The sequence below is a fragment of the Mastigoproctus giganteus genome, chromosome 2 (assembly GCF_048544385.1).
Source record: "Mastigoproctus giganteus isolate SK-2022 chromosome 2, ASM4854438v1, whole genome shotgun sequence".
NCBI classification, from domain to species: domain Eukaryota; kingdom Metazoa; phylum Arthropoda; class Arachnida; order Uropygi; family Thelyphonidae; genus Mastigoproctus; species Mastigoproctus giganteus.
Genome location: NC_143576.1, coordinates 66738769 through 66761739, shown reverse-complemented (window position 1 = coordinate 66761739; position 22971 = coordinate 66738769). Strand labels below are relative to the sequence as shown.

Sequence of the window (22971 nt, the reverse complement as noted above, 5' to 3'; positions counted from 1 at the left end):
AATAAATTTGACGCAATGTCTTCTATCACTCAGAGTTTCGTGGGGGATTTGATATGTTCTGGGATCAGGTCGAAGCCTTCATCTAATCTTGTGGTGTTGAATTGTTCATGAGTGATGAGTGGAAGAATGCATTAAAATTAATTTTAATGTCATTTTAGTTGGTTATATTTAGAGTTTGTCGTATTGAAGGTATCCTATGAAGTTGAATGAGGTAATCTCTTATATTTTTAAAATATCGACGTAACGCAGGATCCATTGAGCCTTGTAGCGCTATTTTTATATATATATATATATATATATATATATATATATATATATATATATATATATAATCTCATTCTAGTTTTTCTGCACAAAAATAATTACTGAATTTACTCCAATTTTGTTTTTTAAATAACCCACCCTGCAAGAGAGGATTTAAATAGAAGAGAAAGTGAACTGTGTCCTATGGCTAGCAGAGCTTAAACCATATCAGCAGTTAGAAGAAAATTTACAACACACCATACACAGAAATTCAATTCTAAACTAGATGAAGAGTTTAAAGAGACTATTAATGATAAGCTGTGAAGTAGAAGGCCTGTAGTAAACATGCAGACTGTGGGATCTATCAAGGAAGCTTTTCAGCAGAGCCCAAAAATTCACTATGAATGGCATCTCTGGAATTCAGTGCTGCTAAAGCAACAGTGCATAAAATTCTTAGAGAGAAATTATACAAATGACCTTACAAGATTCAAGTGTATCAAATGTTGCTGGAAGAGGACTACCATGCATGAGGGCGCCTCCGTAGCCAGGTGGGAAGGAGCAGCAGTGCGTAGCACACGCTTCTTGATTAGACCGGGGTTCGAGCCAGTCACCACCAAATACGGAGGATGCGGAAAGGTCAGGGAATGACCACCGAACCGGAGCAATATGGCCTTAGTTGCTAATGCTCCTAAAAACCAAAAAACAACAACGACTACCATGCAGTCCTCTTGTAAATCTAATGTTTAGTGATTAAGCAACATTTTACGTAATGTGGCAAGGTTAACTGCCATAACTGGGGGACACAGAAACAAAAAGTCGGGGAACATGAAAGGGATTCCGCTAAAGTCAATGTTTGGTGTATCCTGCAAAAAACATGCATAACTGATTCTTTCTTTTTGGAAGAAACAGTGGTTAATGATGACAGAGTTATCTTGCAGCACTGTAAGATTTTTTTTTATTGCTGAACTAAGACAATTAATGATTGAAACTTTTTTTTAAAGAAAGATGGAGCATCCTGCCACTTTATACAGACTGACAATTTTTAAACAAAGTCTTCTCAAACAGATGGATCAACAGAGATGGGCCAATTGCTTGGCCAGCTTTCTCACCCAATTTGTCCCACTGGACATTTCTTCTATGGGGCATGTTAAAAATGTGGTTTCCTTCTCAAAACATTTCTCTTTAAACTATCTTCATACCAGATTCATAAATGCAATTAGGTCATAATTGATACAGAACTAGAGAATGTGTTTATAGAATTTAGCATTAGGATTACTAGAGTCATATGATACAAGAAAGCAAGCTTATGCAGCATCAGCCAAAAAAAAAAACTACTCTCATTTCACCTCTCCATTCGTTCGAAATACTTGTCCAGCTGAGCCTTAAATTCATTTAGGCTATCAACTTCCACAACAAGGGATGGAAGTCTGTTCCAAAAACCAACTAGCCACTGGCTAAAGGCAAATTTCTGCACATCTATCCTACATCTGTCTTTCCTCAATTTGAATTTATGCCCTCTCAGGTGATTATTCTGAGCAAGAGGAAGAATCCCATCAGCATTGAGCATGCTCAAACCATTCAAGGCTTTATACACCTCTATCAGATCAACTTGCCGGTGCCTAGTCTCCAGACACTGTAATTTGCAAAACTTAAGCCTTTCTTCGTAAGAGCAACCCTTTGTTCCATTCACTAATCTTGTTGCCTTTCTCTATACTTGTTTCAGCAGCTCTACATCCTTCTTGAAATGAGGCCTCCAGACCTGTATACAGTACTCAAGGTAGCCTGACCATTGCCTTATACAAGGGAATAATCACCTCCTTATCCCTGCTAGAAACATTCCTGTATATCATTGACATGAGCTACTCTTACAGCCCGTCTGCACTTCTCAGAGAACTTCATATCTGCCTGCACAATTACCCTCAGGTCCTTTTCATTCTCTACCGCTGTCAGTGTAGTACCACAGTTGATACATTGCTCTGGGGTTACTGTTTCCCATATGTAGTACTTTACATTTGTCAATGTTAAACTTCATTTGCCACCTCTCAGCCTATCTGCTCTACCCTTCCAGATCCTGTTGCAGCAGCATAGCGTCAGTGGTGTCCTTAACAACCCTGCCAACCTTTGTATCGTCTGCAAACTTGGACATTAAGCTTGATATACCATCATCAATATCATTTATAAATACAGAAAACAATAATCAACCCAACACTGAACCCTGAGCGACTCCACTAATAACATTAGTCCACGATGAGCAGTGTCCATTGATTACCACTCTCTGTCTTCTCCCACTAACCATCCCTTTATCCACAGCAGCAATTTGCCTGCAATGCCACACTGCTCCAATTTGTGCAGCAGTTTTCCATGGGCAACAGTATCAAAAGCCTTTCTAAGATCCAAATATATAATATCAAAGTTATTCCCTGCATCCAGTTCTTTTGTGACTGCATCATAGTATCCAATCAAATTGTTCAGGCAAGACTTTTCCTTAACAAAACCATGCTGTGTCCGAACTATAACTGAAGTCTTGTCTAGATGATCCTGCAGTGCTTCTTTAACCAGTGCCTCCATTAATTTTCCTGGAACAGAAGTGAAACTCACAGGTCTATAATTACTTATGTCAGCCTTTGATCCCCTTTGTGAATTGGGGTCACATTTGCACATCTCCAGTCTATTGGTAGCTTCCCTGAGTCCAAAGAAGCTCTCATAATTATGGCTAAGGGTTTGCTTACTTCCTTTGCTGCTTCCTTTAATATAACTGGATAGATTCCATCCACCTCGGGTGCCTTTTTTATGTTTATCCTCAACAATTTCTCCTCCACTTTCCTCTCAGTTATTACAAAATCATCTAGCTCACTGCCAGAGTTTACTTCACCTCTGGCATTCCCTTCCTGAATAACTCCTCATGTGTGAATGTAGATGCAAAATACTTGTTTAGTTTGTTAGCCACCTGAGCAGATAAATTCTTGGAAGTTGCCTCCCTCTAGTTGCCTCTCGAACAACATGCTGATGTAGAAAACAATAATCCAATAAATCCACAAAAGCCTTGCTAGTGTGTGAGTGACCAATCTACAAATTCCAGTCAATATCTGGGAAATTAAAATCCCCCATTATAAGACTCTGATTTACTGGCCCACTCTATTTCCCTGTACAGTTTTTTATTATACTCATCACGCCTATAGCACACTCCTACTCTCAATTTTGATCTCCCAATGCTTATGTCACACCAAACTGACTCGGCATTGCACTGTCCATTGATGTCGACTGGCTTCACTTCCTTGGATTTTATGTGTTTCTTAACTATAAGCATAACCCCTCCTCCCTTCCTGTCTATCCTTTCTGTACACATTGTACTCTCCAAATTCCAGTTCTGCACTGCTTATGTCTGTGTGACACCACTTCTCTGAAATCCCAACAATATCTGCCTTTGATGTTTTGAGCAATACCTCAAATTCATCAAATTTATCTACCAAACTCCTAGCATTGGTGTACACGCAAGTATATATGCACCTGTTCCTATTTTTAGCTACCCTAACACAACCCATGTGTTAGGGTTGTGTTAGGGTAGCTAACTCCCAGCAGTCCGCAATGACTCCCAGCAGTCTCTGAAATATCCTGCATCTTGTTTTCCAGGCCGCTGCTCATTCCAATAGAAGCAGTGCAAGAATCACTTTCACTTCTGCCAGTGGATATTAGTTCTTGTATCCCCCTAAGCTAGCAGTTTTCCAACCCACCTAACGCTGCCTCGATAGCATCAGCAAATAAAATTGCTGATGGAATTGGAAAGTCATACTACTATGCTAGAATTGGAAAATCATACTATTCTTGTTATCAGTAACAATGGAGATTATGCTGAATCTTAACAATCTTTTTTATATACATATACTTGTATTCAAAGAAAGTGCATCACCTAGGAATTTCACATTTTTAACCCTGTTTTGTGATGGTATGTTACATTAATGACCAGCATCACAAATAGAAATATAAACAAAAGATATTTATTAATAGTTAAGGCAAAGCTAAGTAATATTTGACCGTTAATCTAAAAATATTCCAAAATGAGCATTTGCAACCGTTATACAACAGTTTTGGTAAACACAACAATTATGGCTGAAATGTTATCAGAAACCCTCAATTTGCTTTAGTTTATCATTTTAAATGGAAAGCAAAATGAAAGGTTCATCGGGTGCAAACTACTATTTAGTTGAACCGCCTCTGGCCCTGATGACAGCAGCACACCGTCTAGGCATTCACAAGATCTATTTCTGAAGATAATCAACTGATAGTTTGTGGTTCTAAGCAGAAATTATGGCTTCCGAAGGGTCTTCTGTACTCATGATTATGGTTAACGAAGGGTCTTTGGTTTCTTTTGGGCAACTGCAGACTTCACACGATGCCAACAGTTATAAGATTCAGGTGGGCTGTTTCCTGGCCAGCTAAGAGTTTTAATGGACCGTTCTTCCAACCATTTTTTCACCTGTAACAAATGTATACACATTACTGTCGAACCTCTAATAGAAATGAAGCTAAAGTAACTACAGAAGTGCCTACTTACACTTTTCGCCCGATGACAAGGAACAAAGTTGTCCCGAAAGATGCAGTTACTTGGCAGGTTGAAATGGTCTCTAATGGATGGCAGTAATTTGCCTTCCAATATTGCCAGGTATCCATTGGCATTTACGGAACCTTTTATAAACTGCAGGTGACCTACTCCACAATATGAAATGCACCCCCTTATCATTTGGCTGGTAGCGAATTTCAATGTAGACACCATACAGTCTGGATGGTATTCTTCACCAAGTCTACGGCAAATCATTTGTCTCCCATCAGAGCCATGCAGGTTGAATTTCTTCTCATCCCCGAAAATAACTGACTTCCACTGCTCAGGGGTGCATTTGACATGCTCTTTACACCAAATCAATCGGACCTTTTTCATTTATTGTGTGAGCAGGGGCTTCTTAGGACGATGGGCTACAAGTCCATTTTCGAAGAGGCATCTTCTGATTGTTACTGCACTTACTACCACTCCTGTATGTTCTTCCCATTCTCTTTTCAGCTCAGACAAAGAAGCTTTATGGTTTTTAAGTGCTTAAAAATGCAGTCCTGTTTTGGTGTAAACTTGTTCGTATCCGGTTCCTTTTTTCCTATCAGCAGAACCAGTATTCTTGAGTTTGGAAAGAAATCTACTCACTCTCGACTGATTACAAGACACTCTCTCTATAAGCAATATAATGGGAAGAACATCCTTCCTCACATAAAGCAACAGCAGCACTCTTTCTTTGTGGTATCAACTGCACATAACTTGCCATCCTGTTATATAACTGAAAGTTACAGCTGATGCAATATTACATCATCACATACACATGTCAATTTATCTGATGCAATCTGTAAGGAATATTGCCATATACATATTATTTGGATGACAATTACAATTTTAAGGGGTGATGCACTTTCTTTGAACACCAGTGTAGCATGTGTAAAATATGCACATAATATATATATATATATATTTATAAATATTAATGGGCCCTAGCCTATTAATATTTAATTTAGTAAATTTATTTATTTAATAGAAAGTAATTACAATAAATTAATACAGTTTCTGATCAGCATTAACTGAGCTGATCAGAGTAATTTATTAAATAATTAAAGAATATGCTTACCCAACAAAAGTTGCCTGATTTCTGAAATTATACATTGTGCAACGAGCAGCCTAAAAAATGTAAAGATATAACATTACAAGATAAAATGTTTATACATTAAAATTTTAAAAGTAAATTGATTTTATAAGATTTTATATTTCAATGCTACTTGTTTAAAAAAAAAAAAAATGGCTATGAAATTGTCACTATTACAGGAGGAGCAATGGCATTCCCAGCATGAAAAAATATAATGCAAAAGAGTTATTTTTTGAAACTTAATTTTTCTATTTGTATTTGTAGTGGCACTTTCCATTCAATTCAAAGGGAGAAACATTTGCTCAAGAAAGACATGAATTTGGAGGAAAATGAAAGATTACACACTCACAAAATTAAATTTATTGGTCAGCTGACAGGTTCACAAAAATAATCTTCCAAAAAAAATATTAACATCATCTGATGATTTACATTCTGGATCATCTCTTTGGATCCATCATGGCAGCTTAGTACACATTACCATCTGGAAACTTGAGTCTATCTCAGGTAGAGAAAATAAGGTTATTCCTCATGTTATTCTAGGTTTTTCACCCCACACGACATGCAAATCACTATGTGTATCATCAATACACATTCTACAAACAAATAAACATTTAGAGTATGAGCAACACGCTCTGGTGAAGTTGAATTTCTCTTTTACTTCTTTGGGTTATGGACAGTACAAGCAAACTTCACAGTGCTGCATAATTAGCATTAGTAGATGCATATGATGCAAGAAAGCAAGCTTATGCAGCATCAGCCCAAAAAAAAAAAAAAAAAACACATGCTCCCATTTCACACCTCCAAGTACCTGTCCAGCTCAGCCTGAAATTTATTTAGGCTATCAACTTCCACAACAAAAGATGGAAGTCTGTTCCACCAACCAACCACCCGCTGGCTAAAGGCAAAATTCTGCACATCTATCCTACATCTGTCTTTCCTAAATTTGAATTTATGCCCTCTCAAATGATTATTCTGAGCAATAGGAACAATTCCATCAGCATTGAGCATGCTGAAACCATTCAAGGCATTAGAGTGGCTACTAACCGCAACCAGTAACAAACTAACAGCATGCAGGCTAATCATCAGTTTATGCACATTTCATACAGTGGCTTTAGCAGTTTAACTATTCTAAATCTGATTTCACAGTTTAGAGAGCCCTTCTTTACAAAAATTTATTTTCCAATGTATACATTTTGCCACTGTATCCCCTCTTCAATTCAAATAACTAAATTTGTTAACATGAACATTTGCTTGCTCCCATTACCCTGTGGCAGAGGAGGGGGAAATTGCTGTTGTCATTTTCACAGCACAAGCAACTTAAAGCCATATTGCACTGTGTTATGTCTGTAAAAGTATATGATCACAAACTAATTTTTAATGTTGTGCAAGCAGAAAAACCCAGACTAACTTAATGAGGAGTTTACTCTCTCTCTCTCTCCACATCTGATCAGCAAACTACAACCTCAACTGAAAAAGCCTTCAAGAATTTCTTCAGCCACTGACCCCAAATCAGTAACAAATTTCCCCTCTAACATGTACTGTACAGACATTGACTTTTGCCAGTTTCTAATTAAGTGTTTTGCCATAAGCTATATCTAAGGTTTTAGGAGGAGGTAAAGTGGCTCACTTAAAGGCAAAAAAGTAAAATATAATAAAAAACCAGGAAAGAAAGGTACCTTCTTTACAAAACAGAGAGGGGGAAGAATTATATATATACAGCAGACTCTCGATTAACTGGGATCAGATTAACCGGGACACTTCAAGATTCCAAATAAAAAAAAAAAAAAAAAAAAAAAAAAAAACACAACCGGAAATCATAAAATTTAAGTAATAAATAGAATAGGTATAAACAGATGTTTTGCAAGTTGTAAATAAGTGACAAGAAGCAGCGTTATAAGTCGTCATTGGGAGATTAGTGTACCTGTTATTTTGTAACTCCCCGGTGTCTTCACACCTGCCGCTCAAAAAAAAAAAACAACCAAATGTTTAGTTTGTTTTAGTGCGTCGTGTCAATTGTTGTGTTCCGTTGCACTGCAAATGGGAAAATTTTGTTTCGTTATTATGCATGTCAGGGATGTCGGATTTTTTTTTTTTTTTTTGTATAGTCACTTTTTTTTTTGTTTAGAAATTGCGAAAATGATGGGCAAACACAAGAGTTGTGCTTTCGATTAAACAAAAACTTGAAATTATTCAAAATTTGAAAATGCTGCATACGTTAAATCTCTAAAGAACCATTGTAATATTGGTGACCAAACCATATATCACATCGTAAAAAATAAAGGGAAGCTATTAGATTTAAAATCGACATCGTAAAAAATAAACGGACACATTGTATTGGACACACGAGTAGTGTATTGTAAGTTTTTTTTTGTTTTTTTATCTATCGCCAAACTTTTTACGTAGGTTGCTGACCATTTTTCGATACAGTATGTCCCTGACTTAAGTTTATTTCTATTTTTTTTATGACTAAAGTTTTCAAGTGAAAGGGACACACATTTCACCATAATGAAAAATCTCACAGAATTCCAGCTACCTGTATTATCACAAATGCAATAATATCGAGTTTACTACCCATTTATAATAGATTGCATTAACAGAAAAGCCCAATAATCCGGAAAGTGCAAATTGTTTTATGGCAGTGACCTCCAGAAATGTGCTTTAGTAAAATGTGAGTGATAATAGTGAGTTTTTGCCTTAACCCTGTGAAGTTCATAAGAACCCATAACCGGAAACGTCACAGGAAAGTAGTAGCAGAGGCACAAGAAGCAGAAATGACACAAGACAGTAATTAGTGGCAAACATTCATTTGACATAATATTAACAATGGAGTACAAGATGGATGCATTTCATGATGTTACAACAAATGCTTGAAGGTTCAACCATGAGACACGATGCATGCGTAATTAGCGGAGTTTATGCAGGATGGTAACAGGTTTGGGCCGACTAAGCAGTCACCGACCATACATGCCCACACATTTATTGCGTTGTGCCGCATGGGGGCGCACACCGTGTGGGTTGTCGTGAGCCCACACATGAGTATTGTGCTGATTGAGTAAGCCTTCCCGAGCGAAATAAGCCTCATCCGTGAACAAAACATAGGCTGTAAAATTCAAGTCTTGAACACTTTCTTGGAGAAACTACTGTGCAAAAGCCACACGTGCAGGATGATCTTGGGGGAGCAGTAACTGAACCCTGTGGAGATGAAAAGGGGTGTAAGGAATCATCGTGCCAGACACGCTGTACACTGCAACAAGACACTCCTAAGGCAGAGGCAACGGCATGTGTGCTGGTAGTAGGATTATTCTGGACGGCATTCAACACACTTTTTTCCATGGCGGGAGTTCGTGTCGAACATGGTCTGCCCACACTAATCCTGTTACCTCTAAATGACCCATAATCGCACAAATTTTGATTCACACGTGCAAACAAACGGTGGTCCGATACATGTCTGTCTGGGAAGCGTTCTCCATAAATTCGTTGAGCAGCTTGTCCATTGCCCTCTGCTAATCCATACACTAAGTGCATGTCTGCCAGCTCACAGTCCGTATATCGATGCATGCTCTTCATGCGGCGACTACTGCTTGAATGAGTAAACCAGAAATTTTCCCTCTCGCGAACTGATGAACAGTGCCGTGTACCGACTTACGATGATGTTTCCGGTTATTTCTTCCTATGCGATTCACATTCCTTTAGATGTTACCTACCTCCCCTAAATGTTTGTACCAATATTTTTGAGACACCCTGTATATTATTATTACAACTATTCAATGTTTGATGATTGCCAACGTCATGGACCATTCATAATTTGTGAACGTCTATAATGTAAAACTAATGAAAACTGGAATAATAAATTCACTTACATTTAATAATAAAATCATTTATTACAGAATCACTATAAAGTTGGCATTGTATTGTGCACAAAGCTAATCAATGCATACTTTTCTATTCAGAGGTGTGCATTCATTGTTCACTAAGTGCGGAAAAAAAAAAAAAAAAAAAAAAAGAAAGTGCAGACAAGAAAACTAACTTTTTGAAATTCATATTATATCTTTCTCTGATTTTCAATAAAAAAAAAAATTACTGACACCAGAGTAATAAAATTACAAATCGTTCTGTCAAATTGCAAAGAACAGTAAAATAAATCTAAAGCAATTAGTAGCATATATTAGTATCAAAACTGGACGTCGTGGATCATTTGTGAATGGCCCACATTCACAAATTATGAATCCACAATTTGTGAATGAAAACTAGAATAACAAATTTGCTTACATCTTCAGCCTTTCTATCACAAGTTGGAAAAAAAACAATTGTGGTAATGAGAAAAGTTTTTCACATTCTGAGAAACTTAAAAATATAGATCACAGATTGATACATGATGCTTGATAAGAGATTCAGAACTTTCTTTTTATGCCAATAAATCAAATGAAAATCTCTGTGATTGGCTGAATTTCTTTGTTTCATTTCCCATTCTCTTTTTCCAAGTTACTCCTTCAATTAACTTTGCAACAAATTTTCCCACCACAAACAAAAACAGAATAGATACAGTACATATTAGCATTAGCATTAATTGAGGCATATGATGCAAGAAAACAAGCTTATACAGCAAAAAAAAAAAAAAAAACCTCTCCCTTCCCATTGCACCCATCCGGACACTCCAAATGTTTGTCTAGTTCAGCATTAAATTTATTTAATGCCATCAAATTCCACAACAACAGATGGAAGTCTGTTCCAGCAATCGACTACTCACTGGCTAAAGGCAAACTTCCACACATCTATTCTACAACTGTCTTTCCTCAATTTGAATCTATGCCCCCTCAGGTTCTTAATCTGAGCAAGTGGAAGAATCGTGTCAGCATTGAGTCTGCTCAAACCATTCAAGGCCTTAAACCTTGATCAGATCACCTTGCAGGTGCTTAGTCTCCAGCTGCTGCAATTTGCAGAAGTTAAGCCTTTCTTCGTAAGCACACACCCCTTTGTTCCTTTCACCAATCTTGTTGCCCTTCTCTGTACTCGTTCTAGCAACTCTACATCCTACCTAAAATGAGGCCTCCAGACCTGTATACATTACTAAAGGTGTGGCCCGACCATTGCCTTATACAAAGGGATAATAACCTCCTTGTCTCTGCTAGCAAAATTCCTATATATCATTGACAAAACTCCACGACCTGCTCTGGCAGTCCATCTGCACTGCGCAGAGAACTTCATTTCTGACTGCACAATTACCCCCCCCCCCAGGTCTTTTTCATTCTCCACCTCCCTGAGTGTAACCCATTTCTCTTGAGTTACTGCTACCCATATGGAGTACTTTGTATTTGTCAATGTTAAACTTCAGTTGCCACTTCTCAGACCATCTGCCTAACTTTTATAGCTCCTGTTGCAGTAGCATACTGTCTTTACTGCCATTAACAACCCTGCCAACCTTTCTATCATCTGCAAACTTGGACAGTTATAAAACATATTATTCATGGCCAGTGACAAATTCCGGGTCTTGTTGGCTGTACAGACAGAGCAATAGACAAGGGTAGAATGTTGTTGTGAAAATTACAAATGAACCTCTAAACCATAATCTTAACGAAACAATGCTTTTTAGTGACCGAAGTAGGCACTTTACTTTGCCTGGTCACTGCTTGTTCCCTCTCTGAACACCATGGAATAAACACTAATCACAGGAAGGGTCCCTTCCAATACACTGGTCAGGTTCAGAAAGCCATATGTGAGGATCAAAGGATCGGTGATTGAGATGTCTCTTGTTAGCATAGTAATAAATCATACATAGTCCTTGCAGTTTTCTGTTTCAAAAAAAAAAAAAAAAAAGAAACCCAAATCTAGCATGATAGGCATTAAAAATGACAACACTGCATAGCCAGACTGTTATGTGACAAATTTGTGTATTGTAAAATAAAACATATTTCCCTACGACAATCAGAGTACACATACACACAAAAAATATAAAATAAATTCACCAACACTAAAATAAAATCAGACTGTGATGTTACTTATATTTGACACTGGTGTTGCTGAATATTCTGCTGTACAAATTGGAGAGGTATGGCACTAAGGGTAAGTTGCTACAAGGGATAAAGGGATGGTTGAGTGGATACGACAGAGTGGTAATCAAGGGACACTGCTCTTCATGGACAAATGTTATCAGTGAAATTCCCCAGGGTTCGGTGCTGGGCCCATTGTTCTTTTGTATATTTTTAAATGATATTGATGAAGGTATATCAGGCTTAATGTCCAAGTTTGCAGATGATACAAAGGTTGGCAGGGCTGTTAACGTTAACGACAGTAAAGGCAGTATGCTACTCCAAATGGATCTAGATAAGTTGGCCAAATTGGCTGAGAAGTGGCAACTGCAAAGTACTGCATAGGGTAGCAATAACCCAAGAGAATTTTTTAATAAATGGCATTGCATACCACGAACAGCAAACATCAACCTGTCTTGATCTTTTTCTAAGACTTTCATACAATTTTTCAATTCCTGAATTGACACTAGTGATTTCACCTATTCCCGTATGAGAAAATAAATAGGACTGCTAATGGCCATGTTTCCATCTCTTGTCCCATCACCTACTGCCTGTCCAACTTCTGTACCATGCAAACATCGTTCAGTAGCATGTTGGCATGCATCGTCTCTTTCCCCTGACTGTATTTCTTTTGTTGTGGAAGTTGATAGCCTAAATAAATTTAAGGCTGAGCTGGACAGGCATTTGGAACGAATGGAGGGGTGAAATGAGAGGGGTTTTTTTTTTTTTTTTTTTTTTGCTGATGCTGCATAAGCTTGCTTACTTGCATCGTATGCCTCTACTAAATGCTAATATTTCATGACTACCTTTTTATTTACTAATATTTCTATAAGCTTGGAATCAGGCTAAAGTATACTCGGGTGGTAGCCAGTTGCTGGGTTGATAAGAATGTGTTATATTTAATTTAAAAAATTTGCTTGTTTATGAATGAAAATCCTGAATTGTCTTGAGAAATGAATCTGTCTTCCAAAGTTCATGTAGCCCCAATGCAGCAGCATTGCCATAGTTTGTGGTGTGTGTTGTTATTTTGTTATTTTGGTTTTTAGGAGCATTAGCAACTAAGGCCATATTGTTCCGGGAATATGCGGTGGTCACTCCCTGACCTTTCCGCATCCTCCGTATTTGGTGGTGACAGGCTTGAACCCCGGTCTAATCAAGAAGCCTGTGCTACGCACTGCTGCTCCTTCCCACCTGGCTACGGAGGCGCCGGTGTGTGTTGTGTTCCATCTCCAACTCAATAAATAAAATGAATAATATAAATTTTACTTACTTAGATAAAGAGCATAATTATTCAAATAAAAACATACCAATGTTACAATACAACTTTATAGTGATGCGTACTATATTCAGTAGGGCGAGAAGGGTTGCTTGGCCATACAGCGGGAGCAAGACAAAAGTAATTAATTTTCATACGTGTATACCCCACCTTATGTCTGGCCTTTAACTAAAGTGGGGTATACATGTGTGAAAATTAATTACTTTTGATACTTCAAAGGATGTGTAAAAACTGGTCTTGAGATAATGACCTAGACAATGGCCACACCTTTATAAATTATACAGACTTTGCTTTTCACATATTATGAATTTTTAAAAAAAATAATAAAATAAAATAATAAAAACATCATTTTTGTCTGTGTCCTTTGTACTCATTAATAAAATGCTAATGATACTTAATAAGCATGTGTAAAAAAAAGTCATTGTTTTGGGTTTTGCAGGAGCCGTTCAACTTAAATAAAAAAATTAAAAAAAACCCTTCCCTTCCCTTCTCTTTTTTTTTTTTTCTTTATCTTACCCCCTCCACCCCATCTATTCTTCTTCTTTTTTTTTTTTTTTTTTTTTATTTTAATTTTTTTGCCAAGCACGAGGCACAATTGCACCCAAGGCCGGCCCCGGATTGGGGATAAAGGCAGGCTGGTACTGCCCTCATCATAGCATACGTCCAATCAAAACAGACAGAGTTCCCAAACATGACAACGCTCACAGAAAGGACTTTAAAGAGACTTGTATAGATGTGCAGCCAGGGTTACCTGTCAGCTGGAAAAACTAGTAAGCTGCAAGTTTCTGAAGTATGCTAGTATGAATGAGGATTAAATGAACGAGAATTGGCGTGAATGTAAAGGTGAGAGTATGAAAGGAAATGCTAGGAAGGGTGAGTGAATGATAATTTATGACTGGGGATGAATGTGTAAGAAAGGGTGATTGCTGAAGGAGTAAATGTGGAAATTACTACTAGTAATAGTAAGAAGTAGTTGTAGTGGCATGTGATGCAAGAAAGCATGTGTGTGAGCTTATGCAGCATCAGCCAAAAAAAAAAAAAAAAACACATCATTCCTTCCAAATGCCTGTCCAGTTCCTCCTTAAATTTATTCAACCTATCAACTTCCACAACGACAGATGGAAGTTTGTTCCAGCAATTAACCAACCGCTGGCTAAAGGCAAATTTCCGAACATCTATTCTACATCTGTCTTTTCTTAATTTGAATTGATGCTCCCTTAGGTTCGTAATCTGAACAAGTGGAAGGATCCCATCAGAATTCAGCGTGTCAACCCATTCAGGCATTATACACCTCAATTAGATCACCGCGCAGGTGCCTAGTCTCCAGCCACTGCAATTTGCAGAACTTAAGCCTCTCTTGGTAAGAGGATCCCTTCATTCCCCTCACCAATCTCTCTGTACACGCTCAAGCAAATCTACATCCTTCCTAAAATGAGGCCTCCAGACCTGTACGCAGTACTCAAAGCACGGCCTGACCATTGCCTTATACAGAGGGATAATCACCTTTTCCCTGCTAGCAAAATTCCTATATATCATTGACAAAACCCCATGACCTGCCCTGGCAGCCTGTCTGCATTGCTCAGAAAACTTCATATCTGCCTGCAAAATTACTCCCAAGTCTTTTTCATTTTCTACCACCTTAAGTGTAGTACCACACAGTTGGTACGTTTCTCTGGGGTTACTTCTACCCATATGCAGTACTTTGCATTTGTCAAGGTTAAACTTCAGTTGCCCATTCTTAGCCCAACCCCAAATTATCTAGATCCTGTTGCAGTAGCACACTGCCATTACTGTCATTAACAACCCTGTCAACCTTTGTATCATCTGCAAACTTCAACATTAAGCCTGATATACCTTCATCAATATCATTGATAAATACACAAAACAACAGTGGACCCAACACGGAACCCTGTGGGACTCCACTAATAACATTAGTTCACAAAGAGCAGCACCCATTGTTTACCACCCTCTGTCTTCTCCCACTTTTATCCATTGTAGCAACTTACCCTTAATACCATTCTGCTCCAATTTGTACAATAGTCTTTCATGCGCAACAGTGTCGAAAGCTTTCCTGAAATCCAAATATATGATATCAAAATTATTTTTTGCATCCAGTTCCTTTTTTTTTTTTTTTTTTTGTATTAGTTGTTGGTGCATCAGCTTCTATGGCCATATTGCACCTCCCAAAGTTTTTGCATTTTTTTTTACTGTGATCCAAGCCCGAGGCGGGAATCGAACCCGCGACCTTTGGGTTGCCAGGCAGGCACTTTACCTACCTGGCTAGCCCGGTCGGCAGTTCCTTTGTAACCACATCATAATATCCTATCAAATTTGTCAGACAAGACTTTCCCTTAACAAACCCATGCTGTGTCTGAATTATTGCTGTAGTCTTGTCTAGATGATCCTGCAATGCATCTTTAACCAGTGACTCCATTATTTTAGCCAGAACAGAAGTTAAACTAACTGGTCTGTAATTACTCGTGTCACCCTACGATCCCCCTTTGTGAATTGGGGATACATTTGCACATCTCCAGTCTGTGTGAACCTCCCCTGAGTTCAAGGATGCTCTCATAATTATGGCTAAGGGTTTGCTTAGTTGCTTTGCAGCCTCCTTTAATATAACTGGATAGATCCCATCTACCCAAGGTGCTTTTCTTATGTTTAACTTCAACAATTTCTTTTCCACTTTGCTCTCAGTTATTACAAAATCATTAAGTATCTTGCTACAATTTGATAACCTTCTGCCATTTTAAAACCTTAATAATTCCTCATGTGTGAATGTAGATGGAAAATACTCATTCAGTTTGTTTGCTATCTGAGCAGGATCATCAACAGTAGAACCATCGATGTCAAGTGGACCAATCAGATTCATCCCCTTCCTTTTCGAGTTTATATAAGTAAAGAAATCCTTGCTGCTTTTCTTAGCATCTTTTGCCAAGGATTTCTCGTAATCTGCCTTCGCCTGCCTAACGTCCTTTGTGATCTGATTACAGACTAGCTTATATCTGCCATAGGCTTCTGATTCGCTTGATAATTTATATGCATCCCATGCATTTTTCTTCTCTGTTACGAGTCTCATCAGTTCATTTTATAACCATTCGGCTTAAATCTTGAACAATATTTCTTAACAGGTATGAAACTTTTAGAGCATCCACGATTAATTCCTTGAATGCTTCCCACTTAGAATTTAATGTTGGTAACATCGTCAGTTTATCCCACTGTACAGAATTTAAAAACTTTCTGAGAACACTGTACTCACCTTTACGGAAGCAAAAACCCTTTCCTTTACCTCTGATGGTAATTATATCTTTAAGTAAATCCCACATCAGTACACTGTGATCACTGCCACCTAGTGGTTCCTTTATCTGCAAATTCTTAATACACGAATGATCACTGCTGATAACCAGATCAAGAGTATTACTCTCTCTGGTTGCCTCTCGAACATGCTGCTGCAGAAAACAATTATCCAATAAATCCACAAAACTCTGACTAGTGTGTTAGTGACCAACCTACAAGTTGCAGTCAATATCTGGGAAGTTAAAATCCCCCATTATAAGACATTCTGATTTACTGGCCCACTCTATTTCTCTGTATAATTGTTCATTGTACTCATTCGAGTCATTAGGCCTATAACACACTCCTCTTATTTTTGCTTTCGCAGTGCTTATGTCACACCAAACTGACTCAACAGTGCACTGTTCATCTATATCAACTGGATGCACTTCTTTTGATTTTATGTTTTTCTTAATTAACAGCATAACACCTCCTCCCTTTCTATCCTTTCTGTACAAATTGTACTCCCGAAATTCCAGTTCTGCATTCCTTATATCTGTGTGATACCACGTCTCTGCTATCCCAGCAATATCCGCCTTTGATGTCTTGACCAACACTTCAAATTCATCAAATTTATTTACTATACTTCTAGCATTGGTATACATGCAAGCATACGTGCTCCAATTCCTATTCCTAGTTACCCTAAGACATCCCATATACCCATCTATTTCAGGATGACTGCCATCCGTCCCTGAAACCCCCAACACCCCTCGCTCCAGGTTGCTACTTATTCTAATAGAAGTTGTGCAAGAATCACCTTCACCTCTGCCTATGGCTACTGTTAAACTGTTAGTCCTTGTATCCCCCCAAGCTATCAGTTTTCCGACCCACCTAACGTTGCCTCGATAGCATCAGCAAATATTCTTGCACCCTTTCTATTTAAGTGTATCCCATCCTTGTAGAAGCAGTCTCTCCTGTTAACAAGTACAGACCAGGCTGAAAAAAATTCTATCCCTTGAGCCTTGCACAATATTTCCCGGGTCGAATTGATCGACAAGGCTCTCATCATATACTCCCTCCTATCGTGTCTGGTCGAATTGCAGACACTTTCAAATTCAACCCTAATACTCTTTTGTTCAACAGTTATCTTTACTTGTTAAGTAATTCTGCCAGTCTCCTACTCTTAATATCATTAGTGCCAACGTGTACAACAATATCACCCTTTGTGCTCTTAAAAGATGATATCCGCTCTACAATGTCATCAACCTTTGCCCCTGGCAGACATACCCTGGTCCTGTTCTACCTATCCTTTTTACAAAGCATGTTACCTGTTTCCCTGACAATAGAGTCATCAACAACTACTAGTTCTTGTGGGACCAGCGCATTCTGCCTTGGGGGGTTGCTGCTGTGGTGTGTGATGACCAAGTGCAAGCTCTTGCGTTGATGTGGGCAGCTGAGAGCTTGATGCCCCTCAATTTAGATTTTTCAAGGCATCCACCCTGTCCTTCAAACTCTCATATAGGCCCATAACAACGCTGAGTTGTCACCTGATTTCCTTACACTCCTTAATCGTGCACACACAAAGACATCCCCCATGGCAATATCATGTTCCGTTCCAGAGAGTTCGGCAAACATTCCCCCCCCCCCAGTTCTCCCCCGAGTCACTGCCACTTTGTGCCCATTGCTTTGCTGCTCTAGTTTGGGGCATGCTATTTTAAATTAATAAGATCAATAAATTAAATTAATTAAATGCCAATACTACACTATCTAATAGAAACAGTGAAGCATATTACTCAATATTACTTTAAATTGAGTATAATTAGCAGATAACGCGGAGTCTGAGTGAAATGGGCTGTGTGAATGTAAGGGTGAAAAGTGTGCGTGCCTGGATGAGTGAAGAAATAAGTGTGTTGAATGTATAAATGTCAAAGGCAGAAAGTAAAATTATGACAGGAAGTTTGTTTAAAAAAAAAAAATTAATTAATAAATTTAGTATTAGTATAATTGTTATATCAATGTGTTTTTTTTTTTTTTTTTTCCAATTAGATATGTAGATAAATATTCTTCTAAATTTTATTATTTGTATGTCATTTAAATTGTTTGAGCTTTTTTTAAATTATTTGCTTGTTTAAATTGTTGCTTTGTCTTTAAAGAAATGGTTAGACAAGCACTGAATTATTTTAAAAGCAATAATTGGACAGGTAGGATTGACAGCTTGGTGTCAAATTTTATTGTTTTATTAGTCACCCCCCCCCCCCGGTGTGAATGGATATGATGGAAAATAATCAAAGAAAACTACTGTTTACCATCTACCATACACATACCATCTGAATGGTGGGAGATGAACTAAACAGATATTTGAATCAAAGTATGGTAATAGGCCTAGGGGCAGATAGATTGACAGTGTGAAACAAAGGACTGGTATGAAAGAGTGCTTTCTGTAGCGGGACTAAATATTTAACCAAATATTTAGTCCCGCATCAACCAAAATAGTGAATGGAAGGCCAATAATCATTAATGATGATTTCTAATGTCTGTTGGGTGTACAGCAATATTATTGAATGCAGCAATAATATTGCTGCATTCAATTTGAAAATAGAATGAGATAATATTAGACACAATAGCTAAATACACACTACAAAGTTTTTCACCATTCGCAGTGTATTAATGTATATAGGCTTATTTTAAAATTGCATTCAGTAGTTTCATTATAAACCTATGAACCCCTGACTATAAAAATATTTCAGCATAATCATTTTTGTTTGCTTAATGCTCACATTGTCATTAATTTCTGGCATCTGATGACTTTATAAATCAACTTCCCACTTCAAACAGTATAAGTATGAGATCACAAGAGTGAACACTGACACATGACTTCCAAATATACCGAGTATCTGATTCATGATTCCCTTAATGTAGTCTGAAGATGAGATCCTTATCTTAAAATGTTTAGTGAAAGTTTCTAATTTAGTTATTACACTCCTAATCACATTCAGCAGACTGAAGGTATGTACCTTAAAAAACATGTTCTATCAAATATTTAGTTCATCAAATGAATAAAAAATAAATAAATATTATTTTATATTTCTTACCAATATGTCACCCCTGTTTACTTTTAAAGTCTTATTTTCCACTGGATAGAACATCTGAAAGACAATGAATAAAAATTAACATCATGATATTAAAGTGAAATTGCAATAATATAATATCAACGTTTGTTTTATTTACAAGGTATGATCAAAATGTTTGGGGACTGACTTTGTATCTTGAAATTTCAGCATTGTGGCAAGTTATGATTTGTCACATGTTCAATGAGTAGATATAGTAACACAAAAAATCACCCATTTATCTATAGTCAAATTGAATGAACCTACACACACATTGAAAGAAGTGATTTTGCTGAACAGCATAAAATTGGGATAAAATTTTATTTCAAATTAGGTAAAAGTGCAACAGACCCCACAAAAAAATTTTAAGGCTGCCTTCACTTCAAACACACTACTGATTCAATCAATCATGTCTGTGATCTAATGAGAAATGACATACATTTAACAATCCACAAAGCTGCTAGTGTAATTATGCTTGTTTCATAAAAATCACAAGATTTGGGAATGTGATGCATTACAGCCCAGTTTCCTCACAGTATGGAGCAAAGCAAGTTTTCACATATTAGGATCATCATCAACATGCTGCTACTAGACCACACTTTGTTTCTTCCATCAGTACTAGTGAAAAATCATGAGTTACGGGTATAACCTACTTCTCCCCACAGAAGATAGTCTTCTCCAAGGCCCAAAAAAAGAAGGCCAATCTCCATCAAATAAGAAGATTATGCTTATTGTTTTTGATTCATAAGTCATTGTTAATGATGAATTTGTTCCATATGCTTAAACAGGAATACTACAAAACAGTTCTACAATTGATTAATGCTGTTTGAATAAAATGGCCAGAAAAGTGTGTTTTAGAAAATGGATGCTTGTATTATGATATAGCACTCCCACATATATAGTGCTTTCCATTCAAGAATTTTTTGCAAACCAATCCATCACCGTGGTCTCCCATCTGCTGTACTCATGAAACTGGAAAAAAAAAAAAAAAAAAAATCACCATTCCCCCCCCAAAAGCAACAATATCCTTTAACTTCTGGATCAGAATTCCAGAAAATTTCTTCAGTCTCAGCTTTTATAAACCAAAACTGGAAAACAGCTGACAAATATGTAATCTTTTTCCAATTTTCAAGAGCTATTTGAACACTGACATCTACTAAAACTGTCTACTATTAGATGGAAACAGCCATAACAGGGCAGTAGTAATAGATATATTTCAAAGTTATTTTTATGGATAAAGGAACACATTATTTGAAATGTACTTGAAATTATCTTTAAAATAAAACTTAGACATATTTTCATATGCACGAAAATGTTAAAAATTCACCATAATCTTAATTAAGTCATCGTATGCTCTGTGAATTAAGTCACTGTATTGATTTCATAACATATAAGGAAGCTGTACCAGGGTTACTATTTTTACCCATAAAAATCTGGGGACAAAATAGCTTCAACAAGAGAATATGGAAAATAAATATATGCCATTCTATATTTCTGGGAATAATCAGATTATAATATCAATTAATTTTAATTAAAATTAGCATTAGCATATGATGCAAGAAAGCAAGCTTATGCAGCATCAGTTCCGTTCATTCCAAATACCTGTTCAGCTCAGCCTTATATTTATTTAGGCTATCACCTTCTACAGCAAAAGATGGAAATCTGTTCCACCAACCAACTACCCGCTGGCTAAATGCAAACTTCTGCACATCTATCCTACAACTGGCTTTCCTCAATTTGAATTTATGCTCTCTCAGGTGATTATTCTGAGCAAGAGGAAGAATCCCATCAGCATTGAGCATGCTCAAACCATTCAAGGCATTATACACCTCAATCAGATCAACTCGCAGGTGCCTAGTCTCCAGATACTGTAATTTGCAAAACTTAAGCCTTTCTTCGTAAGAGAAACCCTTCATTCCATTCACTAATCTTGTTGCCCTTCTCTGTACTTGTTCCAACAGCTTTACATCCTTCTTAAAATGAGACCTACAGACCTGTATAAGTACCGTATAACACTTGTACTCAAGGTGTGGCTTGACCATTGGGGAATACAAAGGGAATCACCTCCTTATCCTTGGTAGAAAAATTCCTGTATGTCATTGACAAGACATCATGGGCTACTCTTGCAAACCATCTGCACTGCTCAGAAAACTTCATATCTGCCTGCACAATTACCCCCCAGGTCCTTTTCGTTCTCTACCGCTGTCAGTGTAGTACCGTCTTTTGAGAGTGATTTTGTCCAGCGCGATCGCTACAGCTTCAGCGGTAGCGAGCCCACTGGCATAGCCACTGATTTGAATACGTCTCAAAAGTCGAGAAATTTGAATATATTATACTTGAAACGGCTCGTGATAAGGTTATTCTGTATGGAAAATATAATACTCCTGACAGAATTAACTTATACTTAGTTTATAAAATAGTTTTCTTTGTCTACAGGCGTTTCCCGCCAAAACCTGAAAATCGCGATTTCTGATTTCTAGTGGGCCTACACTGGAAATAAGTACCTCAAACCACTACTTAAAACGTCAGAAAATTGCTAAAAGTGAATTTAACGCAGAAATTATAGCTGAAAAATCAAATAATGACAAAATTGTGGACAATGACCTAGAAGACTCCTCTGGAAATGAAGCTAGAGTGCTCAAGGAGAAAGCCCCTGTTAATGAGGAAAATGGTAACGAACTGGATAGCTGGCCTCCTGGCCCCCTCAGTATTAAGAAGGGCAGGAAAGGAAAAAAATCAAGAAACTATAGAAATTCCAGAGATGCAACAAAAGACAGAAGAAGTAAAACTAGACTACCTAACAAATTTGACTGACCCTATCAAACAGGCAAAGGAAACCAGAGTGTATCTAGAAGAATATATGCACAAGCAAACCAACAGGATTACTTCTGCAATTAGGCTGCAGATAGTGAACTGTTGGTCACTGCTTGAGCAGCGCCTGATTGAATTAAACACAGAGAACCAAGTGTTAAAATCAAAATTAGAGGTTACAACTGAGGAGAAGAACAACTATAAAACAATGAACACACTAACCTATGCCCAATGTGCAAAGGTTAATAGCAAACAGGACATAACTAAAGCAAAACAAATAGCTACTAAGCAACCTAATATAAACAAGGAAAGCAACATTGTTATTCTGAAAGCAAAAAGTGACTCTACCCATAAAACCAGTGAGGCAGTTAAGGACACAGTGGTAACAAAGCTGAGGCCTCATCTGAGAGAAATAAAGATAAACAACATGCGGAAAATCAGGAATAATGGAGTCCTGATCGAGGTAGCAAGCAAAGAAGATCTGAGAAAAATAGAAAACCATCCTGAAATTGAAAAACTGGGCTTGCTCCCTGAAAAACCAAAAGGGAAAAACCCTAATA

At 37.4% G+C, this 22971-nt stretch overlaps 1 protein-coding gene across 3 annotated transcripts in view; it reads right to left on the bottom strand.

The window, feature by feature from the left end:
• Phm (Peptidylglycine-alpha-hydroxylating monooxygenase) overlaps nt 1-22971 on the bottom strand; it is a 271952-nt gene that overhangs the window by 31472 nt on the left and 217509 nt on the right. For 2 of the 3 annotated variants that reach the window (XM_090389021.1, XM_090389029.1), the window contains exons 9-10: nt 19586-19639; nt 5904-5953 (exon numbers count right to left, since the gene is read on the bottom strand). In XM_090389021.1, coding sequence (XP_090245147.1) covers nt 5904-5953; nt 19586-19639 — 104 coding nt within the window. Of the gene's footprint in view, nt 1-4536; nt 4718-5903; nt 5954-19585; nt 19640-22971 lie in introns of those variants that run through there. The other variant, XM_090389034.1, reaches the window with a different exon arrangement.